The 23,094-nt window shown below is 34.5% G+C and overlaps 1 protein-coding gene across 2 annotated transcripts; it reads left to right on the top strand.

Annotated features, from left to right (window-relative positions):
* The first annotated feature begins 1,073 nt into the window (after nt 1–1,073).
* On the top strand, nt 1,074–22,023 carry LOC105764598 (guanine nucleotide exchange factor SPIKE 1). Of its 2 annotated transcripts, none has more exons than XM_012583232.2 (31): nt 1,074–1,296; nt 1,446–1,555; nt 1,792–1,954; nt 2,049–2,152; nt 2,283–2,395; nt 2,503–2,558; nt 2,670–2,767; nt 2,871–3,008; nt 3,957–4,268; nt 5,160–5,447; nt 6,348–6,515; nt 6,597–6,788; nt 6,983–7,026; nt 7,344–7,413; nt 7,870–8,031; nt 9,807–9,914; nt 10,068–10,105; nt 10,366–10,510; nt 11,617–11,743; nt 12,401–12,594; nt 14,967–15,097; nt 16,146–16,221; nt 16,339–16,449; nt 17,041–17,223; nt 17,954–18,097; nt 18,240–18,413; nt 18,549–18,896; nt 18,984–19,313; nt 19,929–20,114; nt 20,475–21,449; nt 21,564–22,023. In XM_012583232.2, exons 2-31 carry the CDS (start codon nt 1,457–1,459, stop codon nt 21,816–21,818), a joined length of 5,532 nt encoding a protein of 1,843 aa, XP_012438686.1. In that variant the 5' UTR covers nt 1,074–1,296; nt 1,446–1,456; the 3' UTR covers nt 21,819–22,023. The 2 variants fall into 2 exon arrangements, with proteins under 2 accessions (XP_012438686.1, XP_012438685.1); XM_012583231.2 differs by having other exon boundaries at nt 1,074–1,323.
* Nucleotides 22,024–23,094: the final 1,071 nt, after the last annotated feature.

Genomic DNA, 23,094 nt, shown 5'->3' with positions numbered 1-23,094 from the left:
CTATTTTTTTTTATTTTACCAAGTCATGTTAGACATGCAACCTAACCTTATAACTTAATTCGCAAAGCTTAATAGCTTAAGCTAAAGTGGAAAAGGGCATTTAGGTGGCGTCAACTTCTTAAAGATCATATTGCCTTGCAACTCAAAGGTCATGCAAGTGTTTAGCAACACTTCAAATTCCGCTTTGGACCTTGATTATTATGACGAGGACGTCCTAATCATTGAGTGACATGTGATGTAGAATGCTTAAATAAATATAAATAATTTTAACATCTCATCGATTTTTTCATTCTATCATTCAACTAATGACTTAAGTATCAAAGCATGCTCCAAAACCAAACTTTGACTCTAACATTTTTCGTTCTTTACAAGATCTTAGGCCAAAAAGATCTCCACCTTGATATAAATGAACACCAACAAAATGGATAAAAGTAAAGTGCCATGTAAACCATTGCCAATTGTAGTAATAAATCATCATACACCAAAATACAACTAGATAAGTTATGCCGATACATATTAAAGGCCCAGGGAAAGCTAGGAGAGATGGAATGAGGCTAAAGAGAGTGGGAGAAAAAGAATGAATTACTTTCTAAACAATGAAGACAGGAGGAGTGCCTTGAGCTTAGGTGGGATTATGGAAGTGAGGAAGAAAGAGGAGTTGCATGTGTGAAGGATCGTGGCAAGTGGCATGGGTTTGTATATATTTTAAGGTTTTAACCTATATAAATAATAAATTAACAATAAATATTAAAAATAAAAATGGATTAGGCTTATGGATTATTAGTTATGGATTATTATTGAATAGGCTTCCAAGCTATTAAAATTAGGTACTGATACTTAGTTAAGCTTAAACTGCTTGAATTTGATTCAATCGAATCTTTTCTTTGGAATCAAGCTTAAATAGCTTTAGAACGATTCTGTTTTACAGTTTTGTATTTTAATGAACATTTTTACATCTTTAATGCTTCACAATTGTTTAAGCATATTTGTTGATGACGTTATCTACATTAAAATAGCAGCGTGACAAAAAAAAAAAAGAAAAAGAAAGAAAAGAAAGCAGCGTGACAAGGGGAGACGAGACGATGACGAGAGGAGACGAGATGAGACGAGATGAGAATAGGGTCGGGAGTGGGGAATGAATGAGATAAATCAAAACGACAGTTCCTATTTCCGGATTTTAGACTGATATTGACTCCTGTTTTATGTAGTGTGTCCCTGCTCCTCTCTCCTGCTCTTTTACGCCCCAACTTGCGTCGCTGTGGGTTCAGCCTTCTCTGTCAGATCTCTTGTTTTGCTGTAGCTAATCGATCCCTTGTCTTTTAGGTTTTCTTTCTTTTTCCTCTCATTTGCCGGAGCGCTGTGTTTTTGTTCCAGATCTGCAGAATTCACATTGCATTTTAGCTATTTCCTACTTTTTAAGATTAATTTCTCTTGTCAAAATGCAGAATCTGGCGTAATGGATGGCAACGTTGCTACCAATGGCAACGGGGGCGGTGGGTATCGCTTTCGGAGAATTCCTCGACATTCGCTCGCTCATCTCAAGCTGGATCCATTGGTCTCTTATTCTCTCTTCCTCTCTTGCATTTTGCATTTATATATATTTATTTATTTTGCACTTACCTATACAAATTATTCAGAACTAGGAAGATAGAAAATAATGTTTCCTATTTATTAAGCAGTAGCTTTAAGTGTAAACCCTTATATTGCCTGTTTGCATTCTGTAATGTGTTAGATTAGTTAGTGTAAATAGACATTTAAAATGATTTTCTTTTGCTGTTCTCTTGCACTCAGCTTGATGACAATTTGGAGCAGTGGCCACATCTAACCGAACTCATTCAGTGCTACAAAAGCGATTGGATTAAAGATGATAACAAATATGGCCACTACGAAAGTATCAGTCCCGATTCATTCCAGAATCAGATATTTGAAGGTCCTGATACTGATATTGAGACTGGTAAGATTCTAGTTACGGGGTACTTTTTCTTGAAAAGAATATTAATCTACTACTGTAAATCTTATTTCCTCTGGTATTTGCTATATTTATGCAGAAATGCAGCTTGCCAGTGCTAGACAAATTAAGGCTGAAGATGCTAACGATGATGACTTGCCAAGTTCCTCAGGAAGGCAATTTCCCAACTCTAATGTTACCAAGGTTGCTATTATTGAACAATTTTCTTGCTGTTTTATTTTTTCCTACTTTCTTAGCTTCTGCAGACTGCAGCATTTCTTATTTTGTTTCCCATTAGCGGTAATTTCCTTTCGTTTTGTTGATATGTTTGTAGCATTTTGGTCAGTCTCCTCTCCCAGCTTATGAACCTGCTTTTGACTGGGGAAATGAAAGGTCAATGATATTTGGCCAAAGGATCCCAGAAACCCCTACCACACACTATGGCAGGTTTGAATCTTATTGCACCAGTAAATTCTTTTGCTTTGGAGTTACTGGTTTCTTAAGATTAATATCTCATTGGATGATCCATTCTCTCTTGGGATGGTTGACTGTAGTGGGTTGAAGATCTCTGTCAAAGTTCTGTCGCTTTCCTTTCAAGCTGGAATTGTTGGTTAGCTTTCCATCACCATAATTGAAGGACTCGTTATCATGTTTTTATTTTACTTTCAGTCTTTTTACTGTTTCCTGGTTTCTGACTTAGATAACTCTCTTTTCCTCACAGAGCCATTCTATGGAACCATGTGCATATATAATCGGGAGAGAAGAGAAAAATTATCTGAAGATTTTTATTTTTCTGTTCTTCCAAGTGAAATGCAGGATGTAAGCAAGAATGCCATTTATGCCCCTTAATTTTATCTACTAATGATATAGTTCTCTATAAATGATGATCAATAAGTTTTTCTTTCTGTTGTTCTTTTGACAGGCTAAAGTGCCATTAGAACCTAGTGGGATATTCTATTTAGATGCTCCATCAGCATCAATCTGTTTGCTAATCCAGTTAGAGAAGCCTGCAACAGAAGAAGGCGGTGTAACCCCTTCAGTTTATTCACGTAAAGAACCGGTATTTTACTTAGACATTTATCACTTTCTTTCCTTTTGTTTTTTCCTCCTGAATTCAATATTTTATTTCTTTACTTTTATCTGTTATTCAGAATGCTTGTGATCCTCCTAATCACTTCTTCATGTTGGACTATATCCCTTTTACCCGGAGAAATTAATGTTTTTACATGTATTATATGAGTTTCTATGGGTTTTTTGATGCTTGATATCAATTTGGGAGCTAGAGTGATCAACTTTTATTTAAAGCAGTGTTGTAGTCTGTTTGGCCCAGTTGAAGGTTTAAGAGAAGTGCTGTATGAGTACAGCTGTTCTAGAAGTTCTATAGAGGAAAGTGGAAATAGTATTTGGCAAACTTGAGTTAGAATCATTAGGATGTAGGAATCTGTTTAATAATCCTGGAAAGGGGAAAATGGAAGCTTCATTGAAATTTAGCTTTTAGCATCTATCTGCTATTTAAAGTTTACTGCAAGTTATGGTTCAATTTGTAATTGTTAAGGTTGTCAGGAGCTTACTGTCTAAGTTCACTAGTTCAAATCTCCTTACTTCAGGTTCTTCTATTAGAGAGGCTCTTTAAAATGCTAGGCCAAATACCTGCTTGTTCTAAAGAGAATGAATCTACTCAGTTTTGAAACATGCTTCTAAAATATGCTTCATCTGAGGAAATAAATCTGGCTTTTATTCTGAATGGGCATGTAAATTAGTCATTTGGCTGCATGCTATGTTACAGTAAAATGCAGCTTGTTGATTTTTCTTGTCGCAAAAGAGAAAAAACACTGGCAATTCAAAGGTTATTATTAGCTTGATTGCCTGGAAAGAACATACTCATATGTGCAGGCCAAGGATTTAAATTATAATAGAAGGGTGCATTGTTTATACCAAGAGGATGATTCAAGATTGCTTAAATTAAACTCTTATAGCATTTGTTTTCTCTTATCCTCTGTGCAAACAGGTGCACTTGACTGAGAGAGAGAGGCAGAAGCTGCAGGTGTGGTCTCGTCTAATGCCTTACAGAGAGTCTTTCGCCTGGGCCATTGTTCCATTATTTGACAACAGCATCGCTGCAGCTTCTGGTGGATCTGCTTCTCCCAGCAGCCCTCTTGCTCCCAGCATGTCTGGTTCAAGTTCTCACGAGGGTGTATTTGAGCCCATTGCTAAGGTCACATCAGATGGGAAACTGGGTTGCGCAAGTGGTAGTTCTGTTATTGTTGAAATATCTAATCTAAAAAAAGTGAAGGAAAGCTATACCGAAGAGTCACTTCAGGTATTGTTTAGTTGCTTTGTGGCCTTTCTTTGTTGTTTGTTTGGAACGTGGCTAGACTTTTAATGAAAATATTTGTCAGTTTATTTAAAATGAAAACCTTAAATTGGTGTTTTTATTTTATTTTATTTATCTTTGTGAAGGTTAAGGAAAGTGTTGAGGTCTTTACTGGTTAATGGTGAAAGTTCTCCTAAGGTGCAATACAAGAAAATGTTTTTTATTATGTTATCAGCATATTTTTCTTTTGGGAAGAATATTTTCTAAATTAGATATTTTCCTTCAACAAGGCATTTTTTGTAAAACAAATGGAGCTTAACTGAAGATTTTGGAGATATTATTATAGGTCACATTGCCTCCTGGCCTGTCCATGCAGGCTGCCTAACACGCCTTATTACTACTTTTGCTCCACGTTAACTATTTCAAGAACAGTTGGATTGCTTTCTAGACGGTTAGATGGCCTAATAAATTGAATCCCTTATGCTTGTTTTGCTGTGAGTATTCTCAAGTTTTTGTTTAGCTGACCCTTCAATATAAGGGTGATTTACATGTGGCTTTTAGCTGTTTTTAGGCTATAAAGCATACAACAACTGTATACTGCTGGTCAATCAAGTGGGCTGTTTCTCTAATTTTCCTGAGGCAGTTGCGCAAGCTTCAATTTTAGGGCCTTTTTGGAGTATGAGCTATTAATTGTATACTGAATGTTTCTACAATCATATTCTTATCATCAATAACCTGTTCATTAATTGATTAATCCTTGTATTCTGACAAAGTTTTTATCCAGATATAATGTTATTCTGTATCTGCCATTTGGTCTTCTCTTTAGTTTATTATGTATCTGCTGTGCACATAATGTTCTAATTCTGTTTCTTTTTGCCATTTCTTCTGCTGTGATAGGATCCTAAACGAAAAGTACATAAACCTGTAAAAGGTGTTCTGAAATTGGAAATTGAGAAACACCAGACTGCTCTTACTGAGCTGGATAATATATCAGAAGGTGGCAGTGCGACAAATGATTCCCTGGATCCCGGGGAAGCAGTTGCTGATTTAATGTTTTCAAGGAGTCCTGGAAATGGTCTGGATGGACCTCAGACTAGCAACTCCAAGTGGATCGCAATTGATGGGAAAGAGGTTTCTGGAAATGGATCTAACAGTCATGGAAATCTAGATTTATGTGCAGATGATGTAAGCAGTTAATCTGTTTCTTTGCTTTTAGTCATTGAGTTTACCTATGGCATATCAAGTAGCAATTGCATCTTTTACATCTTATAGGAAGATTTTAGTGATATTACTTCTTGTCATTTAGTATATGGTTGCTCTATATGCCATCCTTTGCTTTCTTTTTCTTTTTGATTTTCATTTTAATTGTCCATTTGCATATTCAATATTTTCTGGCTAGGAAAATTATATTAACTGCAGAAATTAGAGATGAATCTATCATATGGAAGGGGTTACAAGTTTAAGTCTGAAAAGTTCTATTGATAGTAAAAGTGGAATCCTTTGTCATTAATATTTGAGATAAAGTTTTTGCTTTGATAGATAATTTGTTTTTTTATATCTAGTCTTTGTTTGGTTTACTTTTTATTTCACAAACTATTAAGTGCAAGGTCTGCTGTTAGGTTATTTTGAATAAATTTTAGCATGCTTACAGTCACTTGTTGTCCTTATCCAGATGCTGATTTTTTACTCCATTGGGATTGTTATGCATTTTCTAAGTTCTCTAATCTTAGCTGGAGCACCTTTTGGGTCCATTGATTATGATGTTGCCAAGTTGTTTCAACTAAAGTAAGACAAATTAGTAGGTGATCCTTGTCAAGTGTGTGCAATTTAGTTCTAGTCCTTCTTTTAAAATTGTCTATGCTTCGTGTTTGGGTTAAAAATTGGACTGAATCTAAACCAAGGCTGTCTTGCAAACTACGTGCTCCTCGTAGTGTGATGATTGCAATATGGCTGCTACTTATCTGTGCATCTGAGAACCTTAGCATTAGGACTGGCATGCTATGGCCTATTTTATATTATATATTTGTTATTGCTATATGTGTAAAACTCATTTAATCTAAACTACTATGTTAATTCATCTGACAGTTCCAAGCTTTTGACTTCCGCACAACAATGAGAAATGAGCCATTCTTGCAGCTTTTTCATTGCCTATATGTGTATCCATTAACTGTGAATTTGAGTCGGAAAAGGAATCTATTCATACAAGTTGAGCTAAGAAAGGATGATGCTGATGCTCGGAGGCAGCCCTTAGAGGTAAATGTGTTGATTGATCTTTAGAATTCAGTTTTCTAGTTTTCTTCTTACTTGTTTCTTTGGTCCAACTAATACAACCAGGCAATCCATCCAAGAGATCGTGGTTCATCACTCCTGAAATATGCTCACACACAAGTTGCTGTTGGTGCTAGGGTTGCCTGCTATCACGATGAGATTAAAGTTTCACTTCCTGCTGTCTGGACACCATCACATCACCTGTTATTTACTTTTTTCCATGTTGATCTTCAAACTAAACTTGAAGCTCCAAAACCAGTGAGTTTTGCATGAATTTATGTTTGGGAAATCATGGTAGCTTGGACTTCTTTTTCATTTTACCGTATAATCTTTTTTTCTTAAAAAAAAAGAGTCTAAATTAACAGGAGCTATTATTGAACTTTCAGTTCCTTTCCTTTCTATTTTTGATGTTAAGTTTGTAGGAATGGTCATTCAATTTGTTCACTTGGCAGGTAGTTATAGGATATGCAGCACTTCCATTATCGACACATGCCCAGTACGTATATGCTCAGTTTGAACTTCTTCCTTTTTTTATTTTCTCTTGAAATCAGAAATAAGAAGTCACTGCTTCTTCTATTCAGATAATGGTAATTAGCTGTGAAATGGGGCCAGTAGTTTAATTAGCTCATTTATTTTGGATAAATCATGGGTGCTTCATTTATGCATTGAAAAACAAATGATTAAGTGACTAATTTTTATTTTATCTAGGGAGGAAAGGTTTTCTTTTGGAATGTTTATTTTATTCACATCAGTTTCATCATTGCTCAACGGGTTCAATAAATCCATAATTTGATTTTTTTTTTTTTAATTCAGATTGCGATCTGAAATTTCTTTACCGATAATAAGGGAATTGGTTCCACATTATCTGCTGGATTCTGGCAAGGTATGTTTTGCAAGATTAAGTATTCAATATATAACCACTCATATCCTTTTCTACAGTGCAGTTTGATGAGATATTCTCATTGTGTTTATTATCAAAGTCTTTGTTGTACTTTAGTTTTGGATTTCTTCTGTCCTTTCATTGTAAATCAAATAGCTACATTTTGTTGATTGTATGTTTGACACTGCATAATTTGGTTGCTTAAATAAGTTTGCTTTTATTTCATTCGTGTATATTTGTTTAATGTAAATTGGGAATTTCCTGCTTGTGTTAGGTGGCAAACTTGTTGGCTTGTTTTATTCTAGTATTATTGGTATTGGATGCTATAGTTGGTGGGAAGCTTTTGTGCTTAACTGTGATAATTTCTTCAGATACAGTTTTGAGTGTGTCTTCTGATTGGATGCTTAGTATTAAAAATTGACAATTAAAATTCATATTTACTTTTCCTTTTGTCTGCAGGAGAGGTTGGATTATTTGGAAGATGGAAAAAATGTTTTCAAATTGCGGTTAAGACTTTGTTCATCTCTATACCCGATTAATGAGCGCATCAGAGATTTTTTTCTTGAGTATGATAGACACACTCTTCGAACAAGCCCACCTTGGGGTTCTGAACTTTTGGAGGTACTTCTGTTTTCTGCTTATTGGTTCACCTGCATGTTTGGTTATCTTTTTTGAATCCATTGATTTTATATACACAAAATTCCATAATCTTCCAATAGATAAGAATAGATTGGTATGAAAAGCAAAACAGAATGAACAATAAAAAGAGATTGAAATATTGACTCTGGGTAGAGGTGTTAAGTGGGGATTCAGCTCTGTTCCAGTCTGGTTTATCTGAGTTCGTGTCATTTTGATTCTAGTTGTTGACTTCTAATGTCAATTCGGTTAGGTTCAACTGTTCGAGTGGGTTATTTGGTTGAGTCTAATTTCCTCAACTTTCGGTAAGATATTCAAAGTCACATTTTGCCAACTTTTGTCACACCTTGCCTTTGAAGTCATTATTTTTCTATTATAATTATTTAGTATTGGCTCAATATTGGTTTGGGTTGTTGACTTTTTGTAGTCAAATTGGGTTCTCTGGTTCAATTGAATTAGTTTAGTTTAAGCTTTGCCTACTCTAAATCTAGGCGTTGGAGTTGGCTTGAGGGATGAAACTAGGAAGGCATTGACAGTGAAACTTCTGGAATCAAAGAGGACAAAATTGGTTTGAGAGATAAAACCATAATTAAAGGTGAACTTAGGAAGGTAAAAAAAACAAAGAGAAAGGAAAGAGATTTGGTTAATGGTAAAACTGAGATAGAAGGGAGGCAGGGCAGCAGAATATGCAGAAGGGAAAAGAAAAGGTTGTGTTGGATGGAGAAGGAAAAAAATACTGAAAACTAATGCATAAAATAATGCTTTTGTTGGGGATAAGGAGAAAATGAAAAGAAATTATAATGAAAATATGTTTTAGGGATTGGGATAATGTAGAGTAAAAAAGAAAAAAAGAAAAAAAGATGTGTTAAAAGAATTAAATTAATTAAAAGATATCAATAAGGAAATTATAGGTATAAAATTAGGAAAATAACGTAAAATACTGCTCAAGGGAAAGGAATACAAGGAAATAACTCTGTTACAAAATGGTATGAAATTCTTATTTTAAATGCTAAAATTAAGTATATTGAATTTGGATCTATTTATGAATTTTTTGCCAATTTATATTGTTATATCTATTGACAAGTAAATTGTAGTTTGTTAACATTTTGTAAAATTAAAATTTATCTAGTTTACTGGAAATATTGCTTTTAGAAATTCTAATTTCTAAGATTAGGTAAAATGTAAAGTTAATGAATGGTTTAGTAATATTATTTCTAAAGTTTCAATAGTATAATTTTCTCTATTGGTAACCAGTAAGACTTAAGAATTATATATGTTTAATTTTTAAAGCTAGTGCTTAGAGAGATAGGGGTGAATCCTCCCTTCCTAGGTCAAAATAAAAGAAAAAAACTTTAAACTAACTAAAAAAAATGTCTTGATGAAAATTGGTACTATCAGTATGTGCCTTGTACATACTACCGTGATTGGTAGTCTATGTTAGTTTCCAAGTTAGTACAACAACAAATAGAGAGCTTTATTCTATATTTTTCTAACATTGCATCTATAGAAATGTTCTTTTTTTTGTACACTTGCAAAAAGGCTTTTGAATTTTGAATTTTGCAATTTGATATTGGTTGTAATGGTAACAGTTGCAATCATAAAGTGGAACAACCCCATTGAAGTTTTAGTTGGCTGGAAAGTTAAAGATGAACATGCCATACATCTTATGCAACCATGGCAAATATCTTGACTGGCATATATTCTCAAACTTGCATTACATAGTTATGTACCTATGACATGAAACTATTAATGTGTTGCAGGCAATTAACAGCTTAAAGAATGTTGATTCCACTGCTTTGCTTCAGTTTCTTCACCCGATTCTAAATATGCTTCTCCATCTTATAGGGAATGGTGGAGAAACCCTTCAGGTTTCAACTCCCATCTTTTATCTGTCCCGACCTAAACATTTGTGCCCCATCTCCCTCTAAGCCTTTTCTCTAGCCTATGATTATTTAGCTTTATCTTGTTATACTGGTTTGCTTACTGTATGTGCTGCAATCTCTTCTTAATTTGTTGTTCAGGTTGCTGCATTCAGAGCCATGGTTAATATCCTGACCAGGTATGGTCTTTTGTCTGATTTATTAATTGGCTAGGTAATATATTTATTAAACATAACAATTTTTAAAAACCAAGATTACGATTGTCTTACTGTTTAAGTGCCAAGTCTCTGATATTTTCTTGAAGGTTTATTTTCACTAAATGAACTCTAATCATTGCCATGCAAAGAAAGATTCTCTGTTCCAGGCTTTTTATTGAAGTTTGGGCATCATTTTTTTCTTTTATTTTATCATGTGTAATCTTTTGTTTATTTATTTGCAGGGTGCAGCAAGAGTCAGTTGATGATTCTGAACGAAATCGCTCTCTAGTTAACTATGTAGATTATGCTTTCGATGACTTTGGTGGTCGTCAACCCCCAGTTTATCCGGGCTTGTCTACTGTGTGGGGTAGCTTGGCTCGTAGTAAGGTAATCTGCTAAACTACAAACCTTCGTTTATATCCTTTTTTCTTGGTAAAATTCAATAATGTGTATGCTGTCTATATTTGTTCAGATTCTTAAGCAGAATGTGTCATTGTGTAATTTCTGAATTCCTATGCCACCAAAGCTATTCACTTTACTTTGATTTACCCAGGAGCTCGTTTCAAATTTCTTATAATTGACTATTGGAGTCTGAAGATATCTACTCAGAAACTTGTTCAAAACTCAGCATTTGCATGTTGAACGCCCATTCCCAAGTCAATGTAGCTTGCTTGAACTGAAGAGAAAACTCATGATCTCCTTTTAGAATTATATTGAAACTTAGAATAGTAATAATTGATTTCAAAACACCCCTTCCCACACACACAAGAAAAAAGAAAGAGAACAGTGTAATAGATGATTGCAAGCCTAGTTAAGAAAGCTCTGGTGGGAGTTTAATAAATTGAAATTAAAAAGCTCAACCTTTAATATTAAAATTTTAAATGCTGAATAATTATGATATGGATCTTCCCAAAAGCTAGCTGTTGAGGTTGGAGAGCCTAGTTCCATATACCAAGAAATCCCACACTTTCTATGTGGGATCCAAGTCTAGTACCTTGCAAGTAGGCACATGTCAGTCCATCTCACTTAGCACTCCCGGCGCCCACGTGGGTTGGCTTTGCAGTAGCTTATTCTAGCCCTGGGTGAATACTGTAATATGATGACTTGAAAACATTTTGGGTGTGTTTCTCCATAGGTCTATATCAAATCACTAATTCAAATGTTAAAGATAAAGTACCTAACAAGATTTTGTTTGAATACTTCTGTAAAAGAGAGATGATATTATAGGCTTTCGACATCCTGGTAGAGTTTTTAAAAAAAAGTGACACAAAAGACTTAAACTTGCTCCTGTTTGTCCTTGAGAAATTCATTGAAAAATTCTATAAATTCTTGAAACTTAAAATTTTCAATAACTTGAAAACATTTTATAGTAATAGAACTTGAGTTCTTGTTTCTCAAGTTTCTTGTAATCCTGAGACATTGCTATTTTTAATTCAGATGGCCTTGACTTGGAAACTGTTTTTTTTTTCTTTTAATTTGATGTTGTTCTTCAGGCTAAGGGTTATCGTGTTGGACCAGTGTATGACGATGTGCTGGCAATGGCTTGGTTTTTTCTTGAGCTAATTGTTAAGTCAATGGCATTGGAGCAAACACGTCTGTTCTATCATAGCCTTCCATTAGGTTGGTTTACATTGCATGAAGTATTTAAATGCACACACAGATGTACACGTATATGTTGGTATATGTGTGCTTGTGTATATGAATCTCTCTATATGTTATAGTAATTGTCTACTGCTACATCTTTCTTTCATTTCCAAAATTGATGGTTTAACCAGTCAGTGTTGGATTTAACATTATATTCATACCTGTCATGCATGTAAAATTTAAATCAATATGATATCTGTATCTTATCTATTGCGTACACTTATGGTTTAGCATAATATTCATACTATTACTTTACATTCTATCAACTTGTCATGCATGTAAATTGTAAGTCAATGTTGGTTTTAACATTACATTCATGCTGTCACATCTTTAGAGCATATGAAATGCTTGAAACCCTTATGTCAAAAGCAACTATGTATTTTTAATTTACTCAATTTTGGTCAGCATGATTACATGAATAGAGCATGAAATTTAATGGATTAAAGTATATGTAATATTACATTGACATAACTTAATCCCTCCTTATATTCAAGACTACACACATACATGCATACTCTCAGATGCTGAGAAAGTATTCTGTTAATTTTTCAATGAGTTCAGTTGGAGGAAATTGAAAATAGCTTTTATGCTATCATCAGTTTGGTAAATCAGCTTTTTCTTTTTTTAATGTAGATGAAGATGTTCCCCCGATGCAGTTGAAAGAGGGTGTGTTCAGATGTATAATCCAACTGTATGATTGCCTTCTAACTGAAGTTCATGAGCGTTGTAAGAAAGGGCTAAGCTTGGCGAAACGATTGAACAGCAGTCTGGCATTCTTTTGTTATGATCTTTTATCCATTATTGAGCCTCGCCAAGTTTTTGAATTGGTATGTTTTTATTTGATTCAATAGTCTATTTTTGTGATCAGGTTCAGATGGTACTAACTTGGACATGATGCTTTCCATACTTATTAGTTTCAGAGACTAGCATGTCCTTAAACCATTGCATGTTAGGAGACCTCTTTGATTTGAAATTTAACTGTTTCATTTCCCTTTTTCCTGTCACTTCATTCAGAAACAACCCAACTATTCTCATGACTTAAAATTTTATTAAAAAAAAAAAAAAACCTGAAGTAGCATACACTTGTAGGAATCTTTGACTACTGTTATGTCTTTTTTATAGTTAGAGGTCTGTAAGAGTGTGTTTGGATGGGTAATTTGAAGGAGAAATATAATTTCTATCAGGGTATTCAAATTTCAAAAGATGAGTTCACTTGTGGGTAAAACCAATGGAGAATTTCAAAATTTGTAAGGAATTTCAAAAGGGGATTTGAGCTCAAATCCGCTATTCAAATTCCACCTAAATAGGTGGTTTTTAAAATATCTCATAATCTTATTTCATTTATTAGATGTGATCTCACTATAAAATAAAATCTTGAACTTCAAAATATCATTTTATTTAATTCTAACATATATTTTTAGATTTTATATATTAAAATATTTATATATTTTACATATCTAAAGATATCCATATTACATTTTTATATTTAATATTATTATTCTTCTTTTACAATTAGTTTTCTAACTCATGAAATTTCAAAAGGGATTTGAGCTCAAATCCGCTATTCAAATTCCACCTAAATAGGTGGTTTTTAAAATATCTCATAATCTTATTTCATTTATTAGATGTGATCTCACTATAAAATAAAAATCTTGAACTTCAAAATATCATTTTATTTAATTCTAACATATATTTTAGATTTTATATATTAAAATATTTATATATTTTACAAATCTAAAGATATCCATATTACATTTTTTATATTTAATATCATTATTCTTCTTTTACAATTAGTTTTCTAACTCATGAAATTCCAATAGCCTAAATTTTTCTAAAAGCTTATTTACCTAAACAAAATAATTACAAACACTAGCGATTTGGAAAGATGCATTTTAAAATGTTAGCATCTTAAAAGATCTCCAAAATTTTAAAATTCTTTGTCCAAACACACCGTAAGGTTTTATCCTTGATTATTGGAACTAAGAGTCCAACTCTCTACCAACAGATCCATGCTTATTGGTGACTACTATTATTAATTTTTGAATAAAGCCTGTCCTTACTTTGATGAACAATAAAAAAAATCACAGTTAACTAAAATTTAATCTATCTGCAAGATCAAAAGGAGTCAAACATAGGAATAGGAAAATATGTTTTCCTAGTTCACATAAATCATTTATATATTCATGATGAAAGGTTGACAGAAGCTGTTCCTAAGGTCTTTACCTCTTTAAGGAAAAGGTGAATTATCTATTTATCAAACAATCTACTAACAAATTGGAAAAGCAATGACAAAGAATAAGACATTAACCTCTCCTCTCTAGTATCGGAACTTTTAGTCTTGGAATATCTGTTCCAGAAAATTATTGATCTAGAAAAATGTCTACAGAAAAATTAAAAAATGTAAAATATACAAAGAATAAGACATTCCAAATTAAAAAAACCAATACCTTCTAATTGACAATTGCAATTTTGTTATCAACATATTCCTGTCTTTCTTAATGATAAAAAGCATGTCAAAGCCTACAAACTCTTGTTATCGATTTGCCACTCATCAATGGAATTAAGTAATCTAAACCTCTATCTGCACCCCACTCAACATCACTGAGTGACACTATTAATGCTGCAGGAGCTGAAAGTAGATGTGTTACATAATTTAGGAGTCTCAAGTGTCAACGAGCTATATGACATGTATCACTAGTGTGAAAAACATTCTTTTGCTGACTTAAATCCCACTGCTCTGTTTTAGAATTGACAAAAGTAATTTAGGTTGGTGAACTTGGATTTGGTAATGAGTCAGCATCTCAAAAAGTCCATTAGTCAGTGATATTTCTTGCCATGATGATTGTACTCTCCAATTGTGGAAAAAAAGTAGAAACCTTGCAGTTTGTTTCTATGCTCAGTTGAGTATCCCTTGTTTTCATTAACTTTTACAATTTAATAAGGTGATGCTCAAGCAGTCATTCAATTTCGTCTACAGCTGTAAACTGTCTTTTAATGAGTTATGCCACTGGTTGGAAGCATGTCTTATGCTTTGTTTACTCTTGACTGATATTTACTTCATCTGTTATTTGCGTTTTGGTTATGAGGAGTTGTTTTGTTTTATGCATGAGGAAAGAGGAAAGACAAGATAATCATATGACACTCATGTCATTGCTATTGCTTTGATAATCACCTTCTAAATTTGTTTTATTTGTTTCAGGTGTCCTTGTATCTGGACAAGTTTTCTGGGGTATGTCAATCAGTTCTGCATGATTGCAAGCTAATTTTTCTGCAGATAATATGTGATCATGATCTTTTTGTGGAAATGCCTGGGAGAGACCCCTCAGACAGGTACTTTCTTCTGTTTTTATGTTTCACTACTTTCATGATGTAAATAGATAGTTTTTGCTTTATGTCATGTCTTAATGGAGAGGAGAGCATCTCTCTTTATAGATGTAGAACTTATATAACTGGGATGTATTTTATGGTAACAATGTTTTCTTCTTGTTCTGGCACTATCATCAATTGTAACAATATTTCCTTCCTGTTGTAAAAACTGGCATAAAGGCTTCAAGTTCTTAGTGGATGATACATATGTGCATGAAGGAATTTCTTGGTGTGTTCCAAGTTACTAGAGTTCAGTGTAATGATATTCTGTAAACCACCCAAACCTCTGGCATAGGAGAGCGTTGATGGAGGGGTAGGTCGTGGGTGGGGTGTATTAACTTGTGAGAAGTAAAATGAAATTTACTTGACTTCTCATTATTTAAGGCAAGAAATTACATGAATGCTTCTAGACTCCTAGCATTCCTATCTTTCATGTACTTGAGATCCAAAATAATGAAGTTCCAAGCTTGACTTAAAACAACACTTACATTATAAAATATAGATCAAAGTAAAATAACTCAAGACTTAAATCTGCTGGAAACCTGGAAACTATCGTTAGATTGAGCAAACTGATGAAAAGAAAGTAAAGCCAACAATCTTTTATACTTTAGAAACATAAACATGACTTAATGGAATCATTTCAGCTTAAATTGGTCCTAAAATTACCAAAAGTTAGACCATGATCTTAAATTATCTTGGCAGTTAACCTGGCCTGCTTTCATGTGATTGTCATCCATGTCAACTGTGCTTAAACGGTCAAAATCAAGATGCTTAACAGACATTGTATAGAGGTCAATTAGTTATTTTTCTTTATTTCTAGTAATTTGATTAGTTTATCTTAATATAAAAAAGGGATTTGCTGGCAGAGTAGTTTTTCCTCTCTCTCTCTCTCTCTGATTTCTTGAAAATTGAGTTTTATTTTTTTGCATGGACTTAGTCCGACAAAATCTCTATTAATTAGTAGCTGAAATGCTAGTATCACTCAATTGACTTGGTGTATATTGTGATTTAGGAACTATCTTTCATCTGTCTTGATTCAAGAGCTTTTCCTCACTTGGGATCACGATGATTTATCTCAGCGTGCTAAGGTGAGTTTGGATAAAATAGGTTAACTGTTTCAAAACATCATGGTCATATATATAGTGCTTAAGATATATAGCATATTTTGTCGCTTTGAAAATAACATTTGCTTTTTGTGTGATTAGGCAGCTAGAATTTTGGTGGTTGTTTTATGTAAGCATGAGTTTGATGCTCGGTACCAAAAACCTGAAGACAAGCTGTATATTGCTCAACTATATTTTCCCCTCATTGGCCAGGTAAATTGTACTTAAATTATTTTATGGCTTGATGATGATGATGATTATGCTAATTAAGCATTAGGCAGTGGTATGACATTGCTGATGTTGCACATCTTTATGATATTGTGTAAATGGTATTACAATTGTCTACGCCCAAATGAGCTTGAAGTGGAGACAGATTAGTGTAAGTGTCAAAATTACATGGCTGTTTGGTGTCATATTTGTATCATCCAAGAAAAATCCACATGGTACTATTTATTTATTGCTTCTTGAATTTGTAGCATCTTTCCTAAAATGTAATTTAGTATGAATGGGGTACTATATTATTCTATGAAATTTCAGATCTGACCAAAAATAAGTTGCTGAGGAAAAACTGGGTGCATGAATGTTGTTAGAATTTTAGTCTAAGCACAAAACAGGATAGGACTGGCATAAATCTATGCTCTGATATTCTTTATTAGAAATAAGACAGAATATGATTTTGGAGTCTAAAATTTGGGATGGCATTTTGTTAAAGATGACTTGCGTTATAAGACTGCATTTGTTCCCTGTTGCCTTGTAATTTACCAATGCATAAATTTCTTGCAAGTGAATTTATCCTCTATGCAGATTCTAGATGAAATGCCCGTATTTTACAACTTAAATGCTGCCGAAAAGCGTGAAGTTTTGATTGTTATCTTGCAAATCGTGCGGAATCTGGATGATGCATCAGCTGTTAAGGCTTGGCAGCAAAGCATTGCTCGAACTAGATTATTTTTCAAACTCTTGGAGGAATGCCTGGTTCATTTTGAGGTTGCTATTACAGCTAAACATTCAATTTCCTCTTTTTCATTGTGCAAAATTGTATGTTGGTTCAGTTATTTTAGTAGTTTAGGTAGCTTCTTGTTGGTATTTAAGGTTTTATTTGTTTGTGTTTAGTTTGTCACTATGCTTCTTACCACCATCAAGGATTACCCAGTTCCTTTAAATCTTAGCCTTCATTGGTGTCATTAGACGTTGAACTCTGGTATTATTGGGCTTAAATATGTAGGGAATTTTTGCCACTATCCTCTATTGCATGTGTGTGTAATGGATAAATAAATATTTGTATGCTTAAGTTCCTATGCATAATATATATTATATATATATGACACTGCTTAACTCTACACAAATTATTGGCAATTTTTTCCTAAACAAAAAGAATAAATAAATTTTTTTAAGAATAATTGGATATTTCAATTGTGTGTATGTCTGTATGTGTAACAAAAACTAAAATGAGTAAGAAAGTACATATAAAATTTCTACAAAACAAATTTTTTATTCCTTAAATATGAAAAGCTTAGAAGGAATATGTAATGTTCCAAGTGTTGAAAAAATATGCAATAGAGAAGGGAAGTTTTGCTTCCCTAGCCTTTCTCTTCAATTCTGGTCAATTCTTTTGATAGTATGAACTTGTTTCACATGTCATATGGAATTTGGTTTGTAGCTGAGGCTCTTTTACTTCTTACCCTTCCAGTTATACTAACTTTGCGTGTACTTACAGCACCGAAAGCCTGCTGATGGAATGCTTATAGGAAGCAGTTCTCGCAATCCTGTGGGTGATGCACCTACATCACCAAAGTATTCTGATAAGCTTTCTCCTGCAATCAACAATTATTTATCTGAAGCATCAAGACAAGAAGTTCGAGTGAGTAATATTATTGTCATTTCATCTGTTGCTCATAAATCTGAGAAGTTCGTATGTTTGCTTGTGGAGGTTCTTGATTTTGTAGATATGGAGAACCGCTTGTACTAATTATTTTATACATTGTTTGATTGCCCTATTGCAGCCTCAGGGAACTCCTGAAAATGGTTACTTGTGGCAGAGGGTGAATTCTCAGCTGAGCTCCCCTAGCCAGCCATATTCCTTGAGAGAAGCTCTGGCTCAGGCCCAATCTTCTAGGATTGGAGCTTCAGCCCAAGCACTTAGAGAATCTTTGCATCCAATTTTGCGACAAAAACTGGTAAAGTTGTGTCAGAATGTCATGTTTTTCTCCACACACACAAAAAAGAAATAAAAGAAAGAAGATGTTCTCATTACCTATTTGATCTTGTTCTGAATTTGGCCTAGGTAGTCATGGTTTTCTTGCTTGTTTCAGGAGCTTTGGGAAGAAAACTTGAGTGCTGCTGTTAGTCTTCAGGTTTTAGAAATATCTGAGAAATTTTCTGCAATGGCAGCATCCCATAGCATTGCTACTGATTATGGAAAACTTGATTGTTTATCATCTATAATTATGAGCTTCTTTTCCCGAAATCAGCCACTGGTTTTCTGGAAAGCTTTTCTGCCTGTCTTCAACAATGTATTTGATCTTCATGGGGCAACACTAATGGCTAGGGAGAATGATCGTTTCTTAAAACAAGTTGCCTTTCATCTTCTTCGACTTGCAGTCTTTCGAAATGATAATATTAGGAAAAGAGCTGTTATTGGGCTTCAGATACTCGTGAGGGTAGGCCCTTTGGCATTCCTAAGACTGATGTCTGTTGGCATGCTTCTGTTGTTCAATCTGACATCAATTATTTCTTCATTCTTGCAGAGTTCATTCTACTTCATGCAGACTGCAAGGTTGAGGGTAATGCTGACTATCACCTTGTCCGAGCTAATGTCTGACATGCAGGTGACTCAGATGAAGTCTGATGGGACACTTGAGGAAAGTGGTGAAGCACGAAGGCTTCGAAAATCTTTAGAGGAAATGGCAGATGAAGTCAAGAGCTCTGGCCTTTTGAAGGAATGTGGACTTCCTGAGGATGCTCTATTGGTAACTCCAGAAAGTTTTAAAGAGAACAGATGGTCCTGGTCAGACGTAAAATCTCTCTCTGGCAGCCTTCTTCTGGCCCTTGATGCTAGTCTGGAGCATGCACTGTTGGTAAGTCTAAAATATATGTCAGGTTCTTCTGGGGATTTTGCTGAGAATAATTTTTGAAGAAAAATTTTTGTTGTTATTGTTATTATTACCATTATGTGAGGTAGAGGAGAGTTATTGTGGTTCACATGTTATATTTGCATTCAGTTTCCTGTAAGATCTTCATGCAACCTTTGTTTTAGATTCAGAATTGTCACTAAATGTACAGTTTAACCGTCTAAGACCTGCTGCATCTTAACACAAAAAAAGGTAGAATTCTTAAATTATCATGACAGGACCACTCCCCATCTGAATCGAATAGGTACCTACCTTCATCTTTTGGTTAAAAGGGCTTGGATTCTTTCTGCTGCTTTTGGAGGGATGGGAACGGCAGCAGTTGAGGATGGTGCTGTTTTAGTGTGAAGTCATGCATAGATTGGCTTTGTCTGACCTAAAGCAAACAGCCCCTTAAAATGATTAAGCTAATTTAATTTTATATTAATGAAGACTGTTTTTTCATGGCTTTAGTTAATTAGTTTGATAGTAGGAACCCTTTAATGTTTTGGCTTCTGTTTCTGCTTGTGATCTGGATGAAGATAATCTTGTTGCATTAACATCTAAACAATATCATTTTCGCAGGGCTCTGTAATGTCCATGGATAGATATGCAGCAGCAGAAAGCTTTTACAAGCTTGCAATGGCATTTGCCCCTGTCCCAGATCTTCACATAATGTGGTTGCTGCATTTGTGTGATGCACATCAAGAAATGCAGTCTTGGGCTGAAGCTGCACAGTGTGCTGTGGCTGTTGCCGGTGTTGTAATGCAGGTGAGAAAGTCCTATTAACTTGTTTGTGTGCAGCTGTTATAAGATTCCTGTGAGACATGGCCATCTAATATAGTAACTTTGGCCATTTTCTCACTCTGGATCATTAAATGTTGGGAAATCAAGGAATTTACATGTCATAGAAGTGAAATTACATGAGACAAAAGCAGGAACAGATTGTAATTTTCAATTAATTTTAAAAAAAGGCAGGATTACCTTCTAAAGTACATGAAGCCCTTGCTCCAAAATTTAAACAGATAAAAAGGGAAATGCTGCCAAGAAACACTAACTTAAGAAATAGGATTTCTACTTTTTGCAAAATTGTTCATATTTTACCATTATCTATGAATCTCTATGTTGTAGGCTCTTGTTGCTAGAAACGATGGTGTTTGGAGCAAGGATCATGTCACAGCCTTACGTAAAATTTGTCCTATGGTCAGCAGTGAAATCACATCCGAGGCATCAGCAGCTGAGGTTGAGGGATACGGTGCTTCGAAGCTCACTGTTGATTCTGCTGTTAAGTACCTACAACTTGCAAATAAACTTTTCTCTCAAGCTGAACTCTATCATTTCTGTGCAAGCATTTTGGAACTCGTTATTCCAGTTTATAAGAGCAGAAGAGCATATGGACAACTGGCTAAATGTCATACATTGCTCACAAACATCTATGAATCAATCCTTGAGCAGGAGTCAAGCCCTATCCCTTTCACTGATGCTACTTACTATAGGGTTGGGTTTTATGGTGAGAGATTTGGTAAGCTGGACCGGAAAGAATATGTTTACCGAGAACCTCGTGATGTGCGCTTGGGTGATATAATGGAAAAACTTAGTCATATATATGAATCTAGGATGGATGGTAATCATACATTGCACATTATTCCTGATTCCAGACAGGTGAAGGCAGAGGAGTTGCAGCCTGGAGTCTGTTACCTGCAGATAACAGCTGTTGATCCAGTAATGGAAGATGAAGATTTGGGAAGCAGAAGGGAGAGAATCTTTTCTCTTTCTACTGGAACTGTCCGTGCACGTGTTTTTGACCGCTTCTTATTTGACACTCCATTCACGAAAAATGGCAAGACCCAAGGTGGATTGGAAGACCAATGGAAAAGGAGGACTGTTCTTCAGACTGAGGGCTCATTCCCTGCACTTGTCAATAGGCTCTTGGTGATAAAATCTGAATCACTTGAATTTTCTCCGGTTGAGAATGCGATTGGAATGATTGAAACTCGAACAGCAGCCCTACGAAATGAGTTGGAAGAGCCTCGTAGTTCCGAAGGAGACCAACTGCCTCGTCTTCAGAGCCTGCAAAGAATTCTTCAAGGCAGTGTTGCAGTTCAAGTGAGCTAAACATCTTTCTATATTTTTCAGTTTCCTGTTCATTTTTTTTCCCTCTGAAGTAATTATATGGGTAGGAGTGATTTCCATACTGAAAAAGACACTGGACGCATGCAGGTGAATAGTGGCGTTCTGAGTGTGTGCACAGCCTTCTTGTCTGGTGAACCTGCCACAAGGTTGCGTTCTCAGGAGCTACAGCAACTTATTGCTGCACTCCTTGAATTTATGGCTGTTTGCAAGCGGGCAATTCGTGTACACTTCAGACTAATAGGAGAAGAAGACCAAGATTTCCACACACAACTAGTGAATGGATTTCAATCTCTCACAGCAGAGCTATCTCATTACATCCCTGCAATTCTATCAGAGCTCTGATAATGTTGTAAGCATTACTTGCTCCGATATATCTTTCTGGTGCAAGCTGTTCATAAAGATTGTGACACATTCTTTTTGTAGATCTGTGCTCAAATGATGATTGTTGATGTATGTAATAACCAATTTGTTTGTGTGCAATGGTGGATTACTTATTGAAGCTATAGCCCTCCTGCCTAAGCAAAATTGGGCAAGGCATTTTTGGTCAGTGACATGTTACTTCTAGCTTTTGATGGTCAGATGAGAATCAGGTAAAGCTCATTTGCCAAAACGCTATGCAGTATTATTCAACAGGTTTTACAAAGGACCTCTAGAAATGGGAATCTGTATTTTCTGATTATCGTTTAATTAATCAATCACAAGAAAGAATTATGCAGGGTTAGGGTCATGAATATTAGATGGAACTTCCTACATAATTCTGGAAAGTGATTGGTTAATTATAGTGGAGTGAAGGTAAGGGTATAATTATGCAGGTAATGGCAGTGCTACTGCTGACTGCACAGCACACCTGACACTGCTAAATGCTGATGCTATAATTTGTGCGGTTGGGGACGTTTTGGCTTTAGAATTGCGGTTTACTAAGATTTTTTTCTTCTTTTGTTATTAAGTGTAAGTATGAACATCATGATATTTTTTATTTATATTTTAATTCTATTCACTGGTTAAAAAGCTCTTGTTTTTCCATTGCGAGCTTGCCGGAAAAATTACGACATTTATTGAGTTAAAAACTGAGTTGATGGCAGCCACATGGAGTCTCCTAGAATTAATTCCTTTAAAATACAGTGATCCATTTTAGTTTGCATATATATACTGATGGCATCAAAATCAGTAACATTTGTGTCATACTAATCGAACAATGCCTTCCCCAATTTTGCTTAGGAAGGAGGGATTTAAAAATTTTACTACCGGATCTTAAATTCGAAAAGGTGTAAATTTTTAAAAATAAAAATAGTGAAATGATTTCATGATTAAAACTAACAGATGAAGAGTTGAAATTTAATTATAAATTATTTGACTTTTAATTATATATGTTCAGTTGGTTCTTTTATTAGTTTGGTGTATTTAGTTTTTTTTATCTCACGCTATAATATTGTTATAATATCTAATTTTACTATTATTGTTGTTTTTACATTAATCAAAGGAACGTATTGCTCATCTAAAGGGGCCATAAGTAATCAAACATTCCCTTCTATTGAGATAAGCGAGAACAAAAACATCTAGGCCAAAGTGTTTGATTGAAGTAATGTATGACAAAATTTTGGATAATTCATCATAATTC

The sequence above is a fragment of the Gossypium raimondii genome, chromosome 12 (genome assembly GCF_025698545.1).
Source record: "Gossypium raimondii isolate GPD5lz chromosome 12, ASM2569854v1, whole genome shotgun sequence".
NCBI classification, from domain to species: Eukaryota; Viridiplantae; Streptophyta; class Magnoliopsida; order Malvales; family Malvaceae; genus Gossypium; species Gossypium raimondii.
The sequence above is the reverse complement of the archived record's forward strand: the minus strand, read 5'-3'. Positions and strand labels throughout refer to the sequence as shown.